This window comes from Capsicum annuum, chromosome 7 (genome assembly GCF_002878395.1).
Source record: "Capsicum annuum cultivar UCD-10X-F1 chromosome 7, UCD10Xv1.1, whole genome shotgun sequence".
Classification (NCBI taxonomy): Eukaryota; Viridiplantae; Streptophyta; class Magnoliopsida; order Solanales; family Solanaceae; genus Capsicum; species Capsicum annuum.
In genome coordinates, this window is record NC_061117.1 from 5,497,379 (window position 1) to 5,515,684 (window position 18,306).

The following is an 18,306-nucleotide window of genomic DNA, read 5'->3' on the forward strand; positions in this document are numbered from 1 at the left end:
AAAGGAAGCAAGCAATCATCACAGCACCTTTCCAACATCAGCATCATTAGCAGCAGTGGCAGCACAAAGAACTTTTTTCAATTTTCATTCTTCTTTTTTTCCTTTTTATTTATTTCAAAGGGCTGTTGGTTTTTTTCGGTCATCAATGGCGAAATCACTGGCAAGGCAGAGATGGGCAACCACCCTTTACTGAAAATCCCAATTTCTCCGACGCCTCATTCTTCAGAGCTAAAATTTCAATGCAAACCTGTGACGGGTTTTCCGACCAAATTGGTTATTGAAGGGTAACGCTTAATACACTTTTCACAGACCCCATTTCTGGTTATGTTGTTATTGCAGTAATGGAGTAATGGGTTATTGAGGGCTCAGATTTGCTGTATTTGACCAAAGCAAAAGAGAAAAGCGACGCTGCCATGGCTGCAGACTCCAGTTTGCTATTCAAAGCTATAACCGGGTTGCCCTGCCAAGATACGGGTTGGATATTTTCTCAGTTGCAATGATTGAACATAGCTCAGAAAGGAAGCAATCATACATCATAGCCCCTAAACAACATTTTAGCAGCACAAAAGGAGGAGAAAGAGAAAGAACACAAAGAATTATAAGGGTGTGTTTGGTACGAAGAATTTTGGATTTTGTTTTTTGTTTTTTGTATATTTCAAAGGGCTGTTGGTTTTTTTTTTTTTTTTTTTTTGAGGAATCACTGGCAAAGCAGATATGGGCAACCACCCTTTACAAAAAATCCCAATTTCTCTAATGCCTCATTCTTCAGAGCTGAAATTTCAACGCAAACCTGTAATGGGTTTTCCGACGCAAATGGGTAATTGAAAGGTAAGGCTGCATATACACAGACCCCCATTTCTGGGTATGTTGTTGTCGTTGTAGTCGTAGTAACGGGATATTGAGGGCTCAGATTTGCAGTATTTTACATAGCAAAAGAGAAGCAGCAACTCCGCCACGGCTGCAGACACCAGTTTGCTAACCGAGTCGCCCTGCCAAGATACGGGTCGGATATTGTCTCAATTGCCATGATTAAACATAGCCCAGAAAGGAAGCAATCAATCATCATAGCCCCCCTCACAACATTTCAGCAGCACAAAGAGAGGAGAAAGAGCGAGAGTAAGAAGCATATAAGGGTGTGTTTGGTATGAAGTTGTTGTTTTTCTTGTTTATTTCAAAGTGCTGTTGGTTTTTTTTTTTTGTCCTTGAATGGAGAAATCACAGGCAAAGCAGATATGGGAAACCACCCTTTTACAGGAAACGCCAATTTCTCTGATGCCTTATTTTTCTTCCTTTCTAGATTATGCTCAACTTGTAGCTACTGTTTGCCAAGAACCACATCATCACTGCCTCAATTTCATCTTTTTCTAGTATGATTCTCGCTGATTAGGTGTTCACACAGCCATGGAGCAGCAAGGAATCTTGTTCTTAAAAGCGAAAATGACTGAATGAACAAATAAATCAAACCGAAGGTCCAAGGACTACTACCACTACTATGTTAATGCTTTGCTTTCAGCCGGAGGCTCAGATTATATCTGGAGGAATGACATTTCTGAAAACCTAATCAAGTGGACCTCGCGGTCAGGACATTGGACTGTGAATCCAGAAATTCAAGTTCAAAAATAAGTTGCCATGAGAAGATATACGTGAGAGAAATTTAATGCCCGATGTTAATTAACTCAGCAAGCAATATCATCACTGCCCTCTTGTTTCCCCTTATCGAGTTCATTGCTTTGGAACACAGCCACTGAGGACAAATTAAGATAGCTGAAACATAAGTACATATTCACATATTTTCATATACAGAAACATGCATACAGAAAAGGCTGCCTGGTTTAGAGAGAGACAGAAAGCATTGGCATGTCGAAGATGGTCGGTCATCTACAATGAGAATCATTCCCCAAAGCCTCAAAGCCTTTGGCAGAAATGATGTGGTGATAGTTGGTTATCACGTCAGTCTAACACATAAAACTGAAGAATCCCAATTCCAGAAAACAACCGTCCATTGAAGGCTAATCAACGGTTCGATAAAAGAGGGTGTTGTTATCTATTGTGAAAAGAATTCCACAGACTTACCACATCAAGAGAAGGAAAAATCCTAATTCTCTTAGAAACGAGGCAAAATGAGATTCCATTAAAGAAGGTCTCGTGTTTGATTCCAGTGTCATCAAAACGAAATTTAGAAAATGAGGCTCAAGATCTCCGTGTCTGATGGGGCAAAGAGAAGGCGACCACGCCATAGCTGCAATAGAATCAATTGCAAGTGAAAGAGAAACCTCAAATCACAGACCATTCCGGTGTTTGCCAAGGCAAAATGGGGGTCGGGATGTCTCAATGCCCCAACAGAAATGAGGAAAAATTTAAATAATAGCCTTAGAAAAGGTCATTTGAGAAAATGCCCCAATGAACAAATATCATCACTGCCTCTTACAGGAAATTGTTACTCTTCCATTGATTTCAAGAAATTGTGGAAGTTTTGGATGACAAGGGCGCTCAACCGCCGTCCGAGAAGCCCCTCGCCTCATTCTTCCTTCAGGGCTCAACCTCCAGTGTTACATATGCGGACGAAAAAACTTGTAGTTATACAGTGCACTAATATCTAGTTTCTTGTTTAGTCCGTCTACTAGAAAAGTATCATGCTATTATTGCTTGTGGTGACATGTAACAATTGAAATGACTTCAAATATTTTTCAGGTAATAAAATATGATCATGTTTTTGACTATAATAATATATACAGATAAATATCGACTATAATAATATATATAGATATGATTTATATCTAAACCTCATTCACTGTGAATTTACAGCAATTACACTTGCTGGTCACCAACTTGCCACGTGCAACCTACAGTAGACTTAAGTAAGACCCATTTGCCACAATAATACTGCAATTAGTGTTACAAATATTTTTAAAAAAAGATTTATGAGATATGTTGGAATATATTGCCAACGATTTTGCAACATGTTTGTAATGAAAACTTTAAGTAGTTAACTTATGCAAGATGTAATCAGAACAGTTGAACACATTCTTAACATGATTGTGCATGAAGTTATTAATCCTTTTAATACGCAAATATCAAGGAGAAAATTAGATGAGTAGTCATACTCACAATTTGCTAAGAAAGGCTTTATAATGCTTTGTTATTATGTGTGGCGAAAGAAAAGTCAGCAAACAAGTTGAAGAAAGATTTGACTAACGTCAAAATTGTTTCTGATGAATTCAATTCCTGACGTACTATAACTCACCATTTTAGAAGCATAGGTGTCTGCAAATTGGAAGGCCTTGATTTATATCGTAGAAAATGCAATTTGGATTTCACAGACAACATATCAGCATCTCAATTCCAATGTTTGATTCAATTAGCACGATGATACAACAGCACCATTTTTCCCATTATATTTGATATTTTGCCTGGAGTACCTTACTTTGTGTCGGGCTCATTCTTCATTCTGGACTGGATTCTCCTTTATCTTGTAAACATGCTAAAATAAAAAAGACCTTATGCTAAAAATATGCACAAATTTATGCAATTCAGATGAGATAATGATTTCTTTCAACTCTACTACAACTTCACCCACCCCCCTCTACCAAACATAGAAAGAACTTAATCTATCTAATTATTTTCCTATATTTATTTGGTTCCCATATCGAGAACACAAAGTATCATGCATTATCAGTTCCTGCTCCAATAGAATTAAACGAATTATGAAAGGACCGAATTCGAATAACCCCAACAAAACATTTCAACGCAAATTGAGAAACAAAAGAATAGCCCACCACATTCCCATCTCAAATGACAGCAAGCAAGCTGAAATCTAGAACACAACATATTGGTCAAATGGAGAAGATAATAACAAAGATTTTGAGGCTGAGATCTGTATTCCATCTTGGGCACGGAAATCTCACCACCTCCATGGCTGCAAATCCCGAAATCGGACTGCCGCGCCAAGATAGGGCCTATCAAATCCTGATGCAATCTAAGCTCAGAAAAATCAATCACATCCCTATTAAAAACTTACCCCAGAACTTAAGGTGCCAATGAGGTGCTTTTTATAGCTTCATTGTAATTGCATCTCGTATAGTTTTCCAAAACAAAAATACAATACCAATGTGGACAACCATCCAAACAGGATTGTCCATCAACATGTATACACGCATACATACATATTCACCCACTTGCGGGATTACACTGGATATACTATCGTTGTCATACATACATGCACAGAAGGGTTTTTGTCAAGTTGAAGGTCAACCGCCCAAGAAATCCCCAAAATTTACTCCTATGCCTCATTTCTTTAGACCTGAAATGAAATGCTTATTGAGAGCTCAGATTTGCTGTATTTTATGACAAAGCAAAACAGAAGGGACCCGCTTAAAGAAAGGGTACCTATGAAAAGTTTTTTAAAAACGAGAGTAAATTTGGCCTTTTAAGTATGACGAAGGGTATATTAGTCAATTTTCAAAAATAGAGGGGTAAATGTAGACCCAAAGTATGACAGCGAGGGCAAATTTGACCCCAAAGTATAACGAAAGATATATTTACCCAATTTTTCAAAGGGGTAAATTTGACCCTTTTTCCTATATCTTTTGTATACTTCGAAGGGCTGTTGGTTTTTCTTTTTTTTTTTTTTTGGAGAAATCACGGGCAAAGCAGATATGGGCAACCACCCTTTACAGAAAATCCCAATTTCTCCAATGCCTCATTCTTCAGAGCATAAATTTCAACGCAAACCCATAACAGGTTATTGAAGGGTAAGGTTGCTGATGTTATAGTAATGGGTTAATTGAGGGCTCAGATTTGCTGTATTTTAACAAAGCAAAAGAGAAGAAGCAATACCGCCATGGCTGCAGACACCAGTTTGCTAATGAGGTCGGTCGCCCTGCCAAGATACGGGTCGGATATTTTCTCAATTGCCATGATTGAACATAGCCCCTTCACAACATTTTAGCAGCACAAAGAGAGGAGAAAGAGCAAGCACAAGAAGCATATAAGGGTGTGTTTGGTATGAAGTAGTTGTTTTTCTTGTTTATTTCAAAGGGCTGTTGGTTTTTTTTCCATTAATGGAGAAATCACGGGCAAACCAGAGACGGGCAACCACCCTTTCACAGAAAATCCCAATTTCTCTGATGCCTCATTTTTCTTCCTTTCTAGGCTATGCTTAACTTGTAGCTTCTGTTAGTCAAGAACTATAACATCACTGCCTCAATTTCACCTTTTTCTAGTATGATTCTCGCTGCTTAGGTGTTCATGCAGTCACACAGCAGCAAGAAATCTTGGGCCTACTAGCAAAACTGAATGAATGAATGAATGAATGAATGAATAAATAAATAAATAAATAAACAAATAATTCGCATTTCGCAATGAAGCCTCATTGAACTGGCTTCAAAATAAGTTAAATGGGTTTGGTTTCCACCAATCAAAAGTCCGGGACTACTTGCGATTTTGATGCTCAGATCTGACCTTCTAATGGGGAAAAGAGAAAGGGACCACACTGCAGCTGCAAAAGTACCGGTTGGCTGTTGTATGTGAAAGACAAGCCTTAAATCACACAGCATCGGGAGGTTTTCAAGCCAAGATACAGGTCGGATTGTCTTTATTCCCGAAGCTCAGATAAGAATATATTATCACTGCTACTTTGAGAAAATGGTTGCATAATTTGCAAAGGTATTAGGCTTCTTTATATTAATCTTATAAATCAAATCGATGGTCCAACAACTCCTCGACTAAATCCATGGGATACCTGTCACCTCCCACCAGCTACAGATATCAGGTAACTCTATCCACCAAGGCTAGGACAGCTAGGTAGAACCACCTAGTGCTTTTTGTCTCTGCTGGGATTCAAACCCAAGACCTTAGGCTCTCATCCCACTTCATCGACCACTAGGCCACACACCCTTGGATGCAGAGTTCAACAACTACTACTACTATGTTAATAGCTGGCGGCTCAGATTTGTATCTAGAGCATTGAAATTTCTGGAAATCTGCCATGGCTACGAATCACAGAAATTTAGGTTGCCATGCCAAAATCCAGGTAACAAAAATCTAATGCACGGAGTTAATTAGCTCAAACAACCATTATATGAAATGGGTTATTGAGGGCTCAGATTTGCTGTATTTGAACAAAGCAAAAGAGAAGAGTGACGCCACCATGGCTGCAGACACCAGTTTTCTATACAAAACCGTACTGGGTCGCCCTGCCAAGAAACGGATCGGATATTCTCTAAATGACATGATTGAACATAGCCCAGAAAGGAAGCAAGCAATCATCACAGCCCCTTTACAGCATAACAGCAGCAGCACAGAGACAGAGGAAGAACAAGAGCAGGAACAGTATAGGGGTGTGTTTGGATGAAGTATTTTCAATTTGCTTTCTTCTTCTTTTGGGTTATTTCAAAGGGATGTTGGGTTTTTTGGTCATCAATGGTGAAATCACTGGCAAAGCAGAGATGGGCAACCACCCTTTACAGAAACTTCCAATTCTCTGATGCCTCATTCTTCAGAGCTGAAATTTCAAAGCAAACCCGTGACTATGTTGCTCAGACTCTCAAAAATATTACCACACTTGTATCGAACATCGACATTCTCAAAGAGTTCGAGCTACATAGATTGAGGCTCAGATCTGTAATACTTTTGATATAGCAAAAGAGACTGGATCACCGCCATGGCTGCAAGCACCGGTTGCATGGTCACCTTCTCATCCGGGTTGCCCCGCCAAGATACGGGTCCAACTGCTCTCCTGCGCTATTAATTTGCTCAAAGAAAGAAAGAAGAAAATCATCATCATAGCCTCAGAACTTCCCCAACAACTATTATTGTTCACTTGTTCAACTTTATAAGAGTTTAAGTGACTACATGTGCACAGCAAAGTTGAAGGACATAGATGCCAGTTCAAGTTTATGTTAAAGGGCATGTTTATGTATTACGTCTAAACTTTTTCACAGCAAAACGTGAAATCACAGGCATTGCAGAGAGGAACAACAGCCCTTTCAACTTTTCTCCTCTACTCTTTGCAAATCCTCATTCTTCGTTTCTGAGCTAAACTTTTTTCCTTTTATTGGAAATTCTCATGTGATTATAGACCTGTGAATTTCCCAGCTGCAACAACAACCCAGTGTGATCTCACTCCTACCTTGTGGAGGTAATGAGATTGTTCCCAATGGACTATCAGCAAATCAAACATTGAGGCTCAGATCAGTAATACTTACAATATGGCAAAAGAGACTGAAATCACCGCCATGGCTGCAAGCACCAGTTGCAGGGTTACCTACCATCTGGATTGCCCCGCCAAGATACGGGTCCGATTTCTTTCTGCCCAAATTGATTTGCTCAGAAAGAAAGAAGAAAATCATCATCATAGCCTTAGATTTTTGCTACAATTATTACTAGTAAAATTGATTCTCAGTTTGGATGTGAGAATTTTGGAGAGAACAAGCAAACACTTAAGGGGTCGTTTGGTTGAGTTTAACTGAAAAAGGGCTGTTGAATTTATTTACATTTTCACAGCAAAAACTGAAATCACAGGCATTGCAGAGAGTAACAGCCCTTTGAACTTTCTCCTCTACTCTCTACAACCCTCATTCTTAATCTCTGAGCTTTTGGGAAATTCTCGTGTGTTTTTCGACCCGCCAATTCCCCAGCTGCATTTATGAAAAATCAAACTTTGAGGCTCAGATCTGGAATACTTACAATACAGCAAGAGAGACCGGATCACCACCATGGCTGCAAGCACCGGTTGCAAGGTCACCTGCCATCCGGGTTGCCCCGCCAAGATACAGATCCAATCACTCTCCTGCACTAACGAATTTCTCAGAGAAAGAAAGAAGAAAATCATCATCATAGCCTCAGAATTTTTGCTACCATTATTATTACTACTACTACTACTACTAATTCCACCTTGGGGTTGAGAGTTTGGAGAAAACAAGCAAAGATTAATAGACATTTCGTTGAGTTTTTAACCTTAAAAAAAAAAGGGCTGTTGAATTATTCTTTTTCCGTAGCAAAAACTGAAATCACAGGCATTGCGGAGAGGAGCAACAGCCCTTTGAACTTTTCCTCTCTACTCTCTCCAACCCTCATTCTTCTTTACTTTTTGAGCTAAGCTATTTTCCTTTTATGGAAAATTCTTGTGTTTTTCAACCAGTAAATATCCCAGCTGCAACAACAACAACCAATGTAAGCTCACTTCTACCTTGTGGAAATAAAGAGGTGATTTTCAATAGACCCTTAGCAAATCGTGGCCTATGTTGCTCGAACTCTCAAAAACGTTGCCCCACTCGTGTCGAATGGTCCAAAAATGAACTACTCTTGGAGGATTCTATGTGCACCCATCAACATTCTAGAAGAGTCCGAGCAACATAGATCGAGGCTCAGATCTATCACACTTACGATATGGCAAGACAGACTGGAATCACCGCCATGGCTGCAAGAAACAGTTACAAGGTCAACTGCCATCCAGGTTGCCCCGCCAAGCCAAATACGGGTCCTATTGTTCTCCTGCACTACTAATTTGCTCAAAGAAAGAAGTAAATCATCATCACAGCCTCAGAGTTTTAGCTACAATTATTATTACTACTACAATTACTATTGATTCTCACTTTGGGGTTGAGAATTTGGAGAAAACAGGCAAAGATTAAGGGGTCGTTTGGTTGAGTTTAACTGAAAAAAGGGCTTGAATTTATTTATTTTTTCACTGCAAAAACTGAAATCACAGGCATAGCAGAGAGGAGCAACATCCCTTTGAACTTTCCCCTCTCCCCTCTGCTCTCTGCAATCCTCATTCTTCATCTCTATTCTTCATCTCTGAGCTTTCTTCGACATACCAATTTCCCAACTGCATTTAAGAAAAAACAAGGAAACAACACAAATCCCGACAGTTTGAAGCTTAATCATAGAAAATCCTGATATTTTACATAATTACTCAAAATCCAAATTTTGGATCTATCAAGATACATAATTAGCTCTCAATACATCCAACGAAGAAACGTTTTTCCTTTGTAAAGATACATAATTAGCTCCCGATACAACCAACGAAGAAACATTTTTTCCTTTGTAAAGATACATAATTAGCTCCCGATACATTCTTTCAGCTTTTGGGTTTGTCGAGATATGTAATTAGGTTCTAATACATCCAACGAAGATAGACAATTAGTTGGGATTTTTGTAATTACTTTGTAAGAATGGGAATTTGTGTAAATATAGCAAGTTAAGGTGTATGTTTATGTTATTTTTCCAAAAACAAACATTGAGGCTCAGATGTCTAGTACTTACGATACGACAAGACTGGAATCACCGCCATGGCTGCAAACACCACTTGCAGGGAAACCTTTCATCCGGGTTGCCCCGCCAAGATACAGGTCCAATTTCTCTCCTGTACTATCAATTTGCTCAGATAAAGAAGAAAATCATCATCATTCATCACAGCCTCAGAATTTACTCTACAACTATTACCACCATTGATTCTCACTTTGAGTGTGAGAATTTGGTGAGAACAAGCAAACACTTGAGGAGTCGTTTCGTTGAGTTTAACTGAGAAAAAGGGTTGTTGAATTTATATTTTAACAATAACAACAACAACAAACCCAGTATATTCCCACCAAGTGGGGTCCGAGGAGGGTAAGTGTATGCAGTCCAAACCACTAGCTCACAAGTGAGATAGAGAGAAGGTTTCCGATAAACCCCTAGCTCAGAATTTATATTTTTTTCACAACAACAATTGAAATCACAGGCCCTTTGAACTTTTCACCTCTACTTTGTAAGGATGTGAATATGTATAAATTTAGCAAGTTAAGGTGTATGTTTATGTTATTTTCCCAAAAAAACAAACATTGAGGCTCAGATGTCGAATACTTACGATACGACAAGGGAGACTGGAATCACCGCCATGGCTGCAAACACCAGTTGCAGGGACACCTTCCATCCGGGTTGCCCCGCCAAGATACAGGTCCAATTTCTCTCATCTACTATCAATTTGCTCAGAGAAAGAAGAAAATCATCATCACAGCCTCAAAATTTACACTACAACTATTACTACCATTGATTCTCACTTTGATCGTGAGAATTTGGTGAGAACAAGCTAACACTTAAGGGGGCGTTTTGCTGAGTTTAACTAAGAAAAGGGTTGTTGAATTTATATTTAACAACAACAACAAAAACAAACCCAGTACATTCCCACCAAGCGGGGTCCGAGAGGGGTAAGTGTACCACTACCTCACAGATGAGATAGAGAGGCTGTTTCCTAAACCCCTAGCTCAAAATACACAGTCCATACCACTAGCTCACAGATGAGATAGAGAGGCTGTTTCCTAAACCCCTAGCTCAGAATTTATATTTTTTTCACAGCAACAATTGAAATCACGGGCCCTTTGAACTTTTCACCTCTACTTTGTAAGGATGGAATTTGTGTAAATATAGCAAGTTAAGATGTATATTTATGTTATTCTTCCAAAAAACAAACATTGAAGCTCAGATGTCTAATACTTACGACACAGCAAGAGAGACTGGAATCACTGCCATGGCTGCAAGAACCAGTTGCAGGGACACCTTCCATCCGGGTTGCCCCGCCAAGATACGGGTCCAATTTCTCTCCTGTACTATCGATTTGCTCAGAGAAAGAAGAAAATCATCATCACAGCCTCAGAATTTTCAGTACAGCTATTACTACCATTGATTCTCACTTTGAGTGTGAGAATTTGATGAGAACAAGCAAACACTTAAGGGGTCATTTGGTTGAGTTTAACTGAGAAAGGGGGCTGTTGAATATATATTTTTAACAGCAACAACAACAAACACAGTATATTCCCACCAAGTGGGGTCTGACGAAGGTAAGCGTACACAGTCCATATCACTACCTCAAAGATGAGATAGAGAGGTTGTTTCCGATAGACCCCCGGCTTAGAATTTAGGTTTTTTCACAGCAAAAACTGAAATTACGAGCATTGCAGAGAGGAGCAACAGCCCTTTGAACTTTTCACCTCTACTATCTGCACACCCCATTCTTCATTTATGAGCTTTTACTTTTTCGTGGTGTCCACGGCAGCTTTCGCGCACCTCGACTAAATCCACGGGTATAATCCCACTAACAACAACAGGTAACTCTAACCACCAAAGGCTAAGACATATGGGAAGAATCACCTAGCAAAACAAAATCATGGGTATTGCAAAGAGGAGCAACATTCCTTTGAACTTTCTCTCTATTCTCTGCAACCCTCAATTCTTTCCTCTGAGCTTTTAGTAGGTGTTTGGTCATGAGAATTTTTTCACTTTTCTCTAAATAATTATTTCACTTTAGTGAAGATATTGTTTTTAAAAAAGTGAATTCACTTTTTTCACTCTTAATTCTCTCACAGAATTTCAAAAGCAGCTCCAATTTATATTCATAGTCAAACACAACTCCAACTTCAACACTGAAAAACTATTATTTTCATGGCCAAATGGGGTCTTACTCTTCTGGACTAAGCTTTCTTCCTTTGATGGGGAAATAAAATTCTCAAGTGTTTCTCAACCTGCGAATTTCCCAGCTGCAACAACATAACAACAACAACCCAGTGTATTCTCACCCTAATCTTGTGGATGTAAAGAAGCGATTTTCAATAATCCCTAAACAAATAATCATTGACGCCTATGTTGCTCGAACTCTCAAAAAATGTTGCCTCACTCGTGTCGAATCCTCCAAAAATGAACTATTTTTCGAGGATACGATTCACAGCCGTCGACATTCTTGTAGAGTCCGAGCAACATGGATCTGTAATACTTACAGATGCAGCAAAGAGAGAGTGGAATCGCCGCCATGGCTGCAAGCACCGGTTGCAAGGTCACCTGCCATCCGGGTTGCCCCACCAAGATACGGATCCTGTTTTTCTCCTGCACTACCAATTTGATCAAAATTTTCGCTACTACTAATACTACTATTGATTCTCACTCACCTTGGGGTTGAGAATTTGAAGAGAACATGCAATGATTTAGGGGTCGTTTGGCTGAGTTTAACTGCAAAATGGCAGTAGAATTATTCTCTTTTCATAGCAAAAACTGAAATCACAGGCATTGCAAAGAGGAGCAACAGCCCTTTTGAACTCTTTGCAACCCTCATTTTTCGTATTTGAGCTTCTAACTCGCCTAAGAGGTGTTTGGATTGAAGCTTTTTTCTTTTTTTACTCCCTCCGTTTAAATTATTCGTCCCAAATTTTTTAGTTAAATTTCTCATTTTACTTGTTTTCTCGTTAATCAGGAAAAGACAAAAACAATTTCATGTTTTATTTTTTGCATTAATTATTTTTTTTTAAATTAAAATATAAACATTATAGAGTCTAATAATAAACTAATCATATTATTAATTATTTTTCTTAATAAATATATCATCTCAATTTAAGATAGATAATTTAAGACGAAAAAAGTATTTGATAAGAATAAAAAGTGATTAAAAGCACTTAACTTTATTTAGCTTGAAAAGTAAAAAAGAAAAAAAGTCAAAAGCCAAAAACAAGTTGTTACCTAGTTTTGGCGTTTGACTTATAACTTCTAAGCCTTACTTAAAATAAGTCCATCCAAACACCTCTGAAATCATTGTAGATTCTTTGTTCAATGACCTCATACCATTTACTAGTAGTTAAATTAATTACAAAAATTTTTTTAGTGAAATGACTCATTTAATATTTGTATATGGAGTTTTCTGTTCGGAATTTTGAGTGATGTTTATGATTTTTGAATAATAGTATATAGTATTATTTTGTAATTGTATTGTTTCATGTATTAGCTAGTAGGGTTAGATTATTTTATGTATTTTATTAGCCTATATGTTTTTATATTTTTGTGTATGTGATAATGTTATATATCTTGAGTTGGAGGTCTATCAAAAACAGTCTCTCTATTTCACCTGAGACAGCAACATGGTGTACGTACACTTTACCCCCAGACCCTACTATGAGGAAATACATTGCGAATGTTATTATTGTTGTTGACTCATTATAAATATTTTAATTTATTTATAATTTAAAATTTAATTACAAGTTTTAAAAGTTATTCACAAATCATCAATTGTCAAGAATTAAAAAGAAATCACCAAAATATTTTAAAAATTACAAATTAATCAAAAAATCTAATTTGCATGGACAGATTGATGATCGATCCGATTGATATATGGATGAATCAATTACGACTTGACAAATTGATTATCAATTCAACAGATATATGAACAGATTGATTATTGATCCGACGGATATAGATAGATCGATTAGCAATCCAACAAATATAGACAGATCAATTATCAATCTGATCGATATATGAATTGATCGATTATTGCTCCGATCGATGTTGTAAATCAATCTTTAATGATGTTCAATAGCTGATCAATTATAGTAATTAATCCGATAGATTAATCATTGACCTTTTTCTATCCGATCGAATCTATTAAGGGCCCATTTGGCCATGAAATTTTTTTCTTTTTTTTCGAAAAAAATTTTTGGAGTTAAAAATTGTGGTGTTTGGCCATGAAAATTCGGAAAATAATTCTGAAATTTTTTTCTGAAAAGGAAAAACAGGTTTTTGTTGTTTTCACAATTTTTCAACTCCAATTCCAACTTTTATTATTATTACTACATATAACCCTAATCTTTTAAATTTTTACATAAAACTCTCCTTATAACATTACTTTTTCAATATTATATATATAACAGTTTTAAAGAATAAGATAATTATAATTTCAAACTTAATGCTATCTTAATTAATATATATTTCTTTTTCTCTCTCATCATTATTTTTATCCCTTATTTAATTTTCTCCATTATTTAAGACATTTTTTTACTGTTAATTTATATTTATACCCATAAATATATAAAGTATTATATTTATAATAAAAATATATAAAGTATGTTATATATAAAGTTTATACCATGTATATATCATGCACACACATATATAAATATACAAGTATTAAGAAATATACTAAGCATATTTATAATATAAATATACAAAGTATGTTATATATGAAGTTTATACCATGTATATACCATATACACATATATAAAAATACAAATTATAAAGAAACATACTAAGCATATTTATATATTTATGATATATGATATAATATACCATAAATATGCAAAGCATGTTTTACATAGAAATAATTTATTCCACACAGTAAAATCTTTCATGTATAAGAAAATTAAAAAAATAAATTAGCGGCACCCTTAAATTTAATAACAACTCATCATTTCATACTTTTTAGGAATGGAAAATGAAGGAAATAAATTAAATAAATTCTAAAAAAATAAATTTATTTGAAAGATAATATTTGTTAACTAAAAAACAGGAAACAGTGATCTGTTAATATAACATCCATGTTTAAAATTTTCAAATATGAAAAAATGACTATTAGTGTAAATATTATATATGTCATAATTGAAATTCATTAAATATGACCATATATATGTAATTATATTTATAATATTGGCTAATTGTGTTTTTTTTTTCATTAGTAGGTAAATTTTAGTTGGGTGATTTTGATAGTTTGTAAAAGTTAGGGCATAAAATCATATTTTAAATTTTTTTTCAAAAGTTAATTTTTTTTTTTAAAGAAAACATGATCAAACATAACTCTAACTTCAATTTTAATTCCAACTTTGAAATTTTTTAGTTTTCATGACCAAACGATTATTTTGGTCGTTTAGGGATGACTTTTTTGGTCGTCCTCACAGGGTCAGTATCGGAATATTATAAATAACCCCGTTCTTTGATGAATACACGTGTCGTGGTGCAATTGGTTTGCTGCCATTAGTCCCTTTTTTGGCGGTGGAGTTCTGCTATTACGCATTCGCTTGTGTAATAACTTTGCCTCTATGTGTCATTTGACGTGCAGGAGTAACTCTTGTGTGTGAGTTCCAGTGAATCTCTTATGGACTTTATTACACATTTTTTACATTAATATATTATTAATTTTTAAATTTATCAAGAATATTTTATTGAGTTAGGCAAATTAAGTCAAATTCTAATTGAACGTCTCAACTTCTAATAAACTACTGTCTCAACTTCTAATAAAATACTGTCTTCATTTCATTTTAGTTGAACTTCTTAGTGACTACATAAAATGTATATACTCAAATTTATATTTTTAAAGTATAATTAATAAAGCTAATTTAGTAAAATAAGTCCCTAATAGATATTTTCTTAAGAAAATATCAAGTCAACAAGGATCAACTATTTTGAAACAGAGATATCAATTAAATATTTTAAATTGTTCTTTTTAGAAAAAAAAAAAAAATTCATATATTCCCATTTGTCTATTAATTAGTTAACCACTTAATATATATTCTCCTATAATTATATGCACCATATATATTTGGTTTAAAATAAATATCTTTTTAACATAATCAAGAAGATTTCAAGTTTACTCTTGATTTTATAAGTAAGCGTTTACATAATTAAGAAATCATATTAAATATTTTAGGTACAAAAATACATAATATTAATTACAGTAATATAATGCAAACACCTCTTTCTTTCTAGATAAGAGTGATTTCTCTAGGCTAAGGTATGTTCGTGCTTTGCACGGGCCAACACATAATTTTGCTATGAAGCCAATAAAATAATCAAATTACATATAATTGAATGATAATAAGTTAATTTGAATCGAGAACAAAGTTTGGACTTAAGCCTGAATTGTGTGGTCAGGTAGGAATGGAAAAACAAAACATGTGAAATCAAGATTATACAAACAAAAATGAAAGAAAACATAGATAAACAGGAACAAAATTTCACATAAAACAAACAAAAATGCTATCCACATTTATTGAATAGGATAATCAGATCAACTACACAAAGTGCAGAACCTTGTTTTATATACAATCAACTGATGTGAAGGACTCGGCAAATCCAGTAGGCCTTGAATGGATACTGCCTTTAGATTCTTTAAGGTCGACGCAACTCAAGTCTTTTCCTTTCGATTCTTGCCAGCCTTTGACCATTTGGTTGAGTGGAAAACTGTAATCAATACCACACTCGTCGTCGCAAACATGTTCACAACATGGGACATATCGGGCCGTTGGCCAGGCTCTCTTGTTGTGCAGTGACCAATAAGTTTCGCAACAGTGTAGATGCTATCTAATGTACTCTCCTGTTTCACATCCAGAGCTGGATCAATTGTTGCAATACGTTTCTCTTTAAAGGATTTGATGTTCCATGCAACTAAGTATTGGCTCTCATTTGGCTTGTCCTCATCAAGTGCCATCCATCCACTTAACAACTCCATTAGGACCACACCGAAACTAAAGACATCAGCTTTTATGGTGATTTTACCAGTAACTGTGAATTAAAAAAACAAGCTAAATGAGTTAGCTTAGCAGATGGGCAAGAAGAATCATCTAAAACACATCAATATATAAGATTAAGCAAATCCTAGTTGTCTAAAAGATTAGTCATTAAAATAATACTCAAAATCATCTCATCTGTCAACAGTTTATTAGGTGACATAAGATTTAGATAATGACTAAATAGTCTAGATCTTGTTCCTGGCATTTTTTACCATCCTTGTTGTTTATTTGGAATGAGAAACTGAAATAAATCATTATAAGATGTATTAGAACACCAAAAGCTTGAATATACTACTGAAATCACCACAAATGTTTGCACGTAGATTGACAGGAAAATGAAATGCTTACCGGCATATTCTAGTGCTAGATACATAAAAGTTTTAGCTAGCTTGCATCCAGATGCTGAAACTGGTTCCACCATACAAGTGAGTGAACTTGACACTATATCATCAGCCTGCAAGTAGTGTTTGGTAATCATCATCATTAAAAATACAAATTGACTAAATCCATAACAACCTCAAGCTTTTTCTAGGAGTTCGGAGCAAACTCACCTGTTTGTAACCTATGAACAGTGGTTTGGCATAATCATTAGCAACATATTGCTTTGAAGTGCCACTGACAGCATCATTATGTTGAGAAATGGCAAGCGCATCAGCCAACACTTCGGTTGTTGGTCCTCCTGTTTCACTTCTTCCTTTAAAAAATTCTAATTGCCTTGCTGCCTATTACACAAAGGTGCCAAGTAAGAATTGCATATTTAGAATTTTGTAGATGGAGAAGCTTCTTCATTTCAGGAAAATGGAAAAGCAGAATGGCCAACCAAATAATAGCCACTCATCATTCTAACATAGAGTTTGAGAGCAGGCCTACTTGTAAAGAATCCAGTCCAATAAGCATTAATACGGTCTGCATACCTGATACAAAAATATGCATCAAGCTCTAAATACTGAAATTAAAATGATGATAAAATACTTGTATAAAAGGACACTCGCGGGAAATAGTCATCCGTCTTGAGGGGCCATGACTTATCCATAGCATATCTTGCATCAGTATAAATTGAAGGGCTCGAATATAAAGCATTGGCACGACCATCCTGTCAGCACGCGATACTTATTAGTTTGACTGATAACTTAAGGAGTGATAACACATATATGAGGAGGAAGGATTTATATAAAAATTTAGCTTGACCAGAAATGTCAGCCATTATTTTCAGGCTTTCTTATTGATTCCAATTCAATAATATATGCATATACAAGAAATACCACATTCCCTAACTTTTATGGTGTCTCTATGTATTGCGAATGAAATATTTTTGAGACAAAGGTAACTTTATATTCACAAAATCATGATCCAATAAAGCGGATGAGATGGGATCTTACACGCCACAAAAAGTGTGGGACATCTTGCCTATCTTAATTCTCAATCCATAAAGAAACAATAGTTTCAGGATGTTATACTAAAATTGAAGGAAAATAATCGCGTACATAGTTGTACGTGTTTGATTTCTAAATCACAACGACAGTGGAAACTCACTTGGTTTACGTAGTGAATGAGCTTGTCTATATTCCGAAACCATGTATGAGAATATTGGTACTTGAAGTCGGTTCCCATGGTCCATATTATATGATTTGTGCAAGTAATATTGGCCTGCCAGGGAAACAACAAAAAGTTAAGTGCATGAAACTCCTTGGAGAGAGTCTAGAAACAAGATTGGCAGTTTGGCATTGAAGAGTAATCTTGCAATCTCCTTAAATCTTTACTGCAAACTTTTTCATTGAACAAATCTTTGGATTGTTTATCTCAGGCCACATCTTCATATTGGAGATTGGTTGTATAAAGTGACTGTAAGCCTTCATGAAGGTTTCCTTTTTATACCAATGCTCCATATAAGGTTCGGGCTTTTGTTCAACATGATAAAAAGCACAAATAGCATGTTGGCAGGGAATGCCTCTTAACTGCCAAGTTGTACAACTACAAAATCCTACTACTCAAGTCCACTGTATGCCTA

General features: G+C 35.9%; 1 protein-coding gene and 1 long non-coding RNA gene across 17 annotated transcripts in view; both read right to left on the reverse strand.

The window, feature by feature from the left end:
* LOC107877646 overlaps positions 1-12,076 on the reverse strand; it is a 29,159-nt gene extending 17,083 nt beyond the window's left edge. For 2 of the 14 annotated variants that reach the window (XR_007057560.1, XR_007057549.1), the window contains exon 1: positions 28-12,065. This is a non-coding gene — a long non-coding RNA (uncharacterized LOC107877646). Of the gene's footprint in view, positions 1-27 lie in introns of all 14 variants that reach the window. The other 12 variants (XR_007057547.1, XR_007057550.1, XR_007057555.1 and 9 more) reach the window with 11 other exon arrangements.
* Positions 12,077-15,758: 3,682 nt separating this feature from the next.
* Positions 15,759-18,027, reverse strand: LOC107856280 (receptor protein kinase TMK1-like). Of its 3 annotated transcripts, none has more exons than XM_047415137.1 (5): positions 17,832-18,027; positions 17,169-17,391; positions 16,850-17,020; positions 16,647-16,752; positions 15,759-16,290 (listed from the first exon to the last, which is right to left on the reverse strand). In XM_047415137.1, the coding sequence occupies exons 2-5, from the start codon at positions 17,229-17,231 to the stop codon at positions 15,914-15,916; spliced, it is 717 nt and encodes a 238-aa protein (XP_047271093.1). In that variant the 5' UTR covers positions 17,232-17,391; positions 17,832-18,027; the 3' UTR covers positions 15,759-15,913. The 3 variants fall into 3 exon arrangements, with proteins under 3 accessions (XP_047271093.1, XP_047271095.1, XP_047271094.1); XM_047415139.1 differs by having other exon boundaries at positions 17,119-17,391; XM_047415138.1 differs by lacking the exon at positions 17,832-18,027 and having other exon boundaries at positions 17,169-17,583.
* Between the last annotated feature and the right edge of the window lie 279 nt (positions 18,028-18,306).

What these genes read in the sequence shown, in the direction of transcription:
- LOC107856280 (XM_047415137.1), bottom strand. Translation starts at nt 17,231, where the DNA reads ATGCATATTTTTGTATCAGGTATGCAGACCGTATTAATGCTTATTGGA. An exon ending in TTGGACTGGATTCTTTACAA is followed by an intron (nt 17,021 to 17,168) that starts GTAGGCCTGCTC and finishes TTTGTGTAATAG; the next exon opens with GCAGCAAGGCAATTAGAATT. An exon ending in TCTAGCACTAGAATATGCCG is followed by an intron (nt 16,291 to 16,646) that starts GTAAGCATTTCA and finishes TTTAATTCACAG; the next exon opens with TTACTGGTAAAATCACCATA.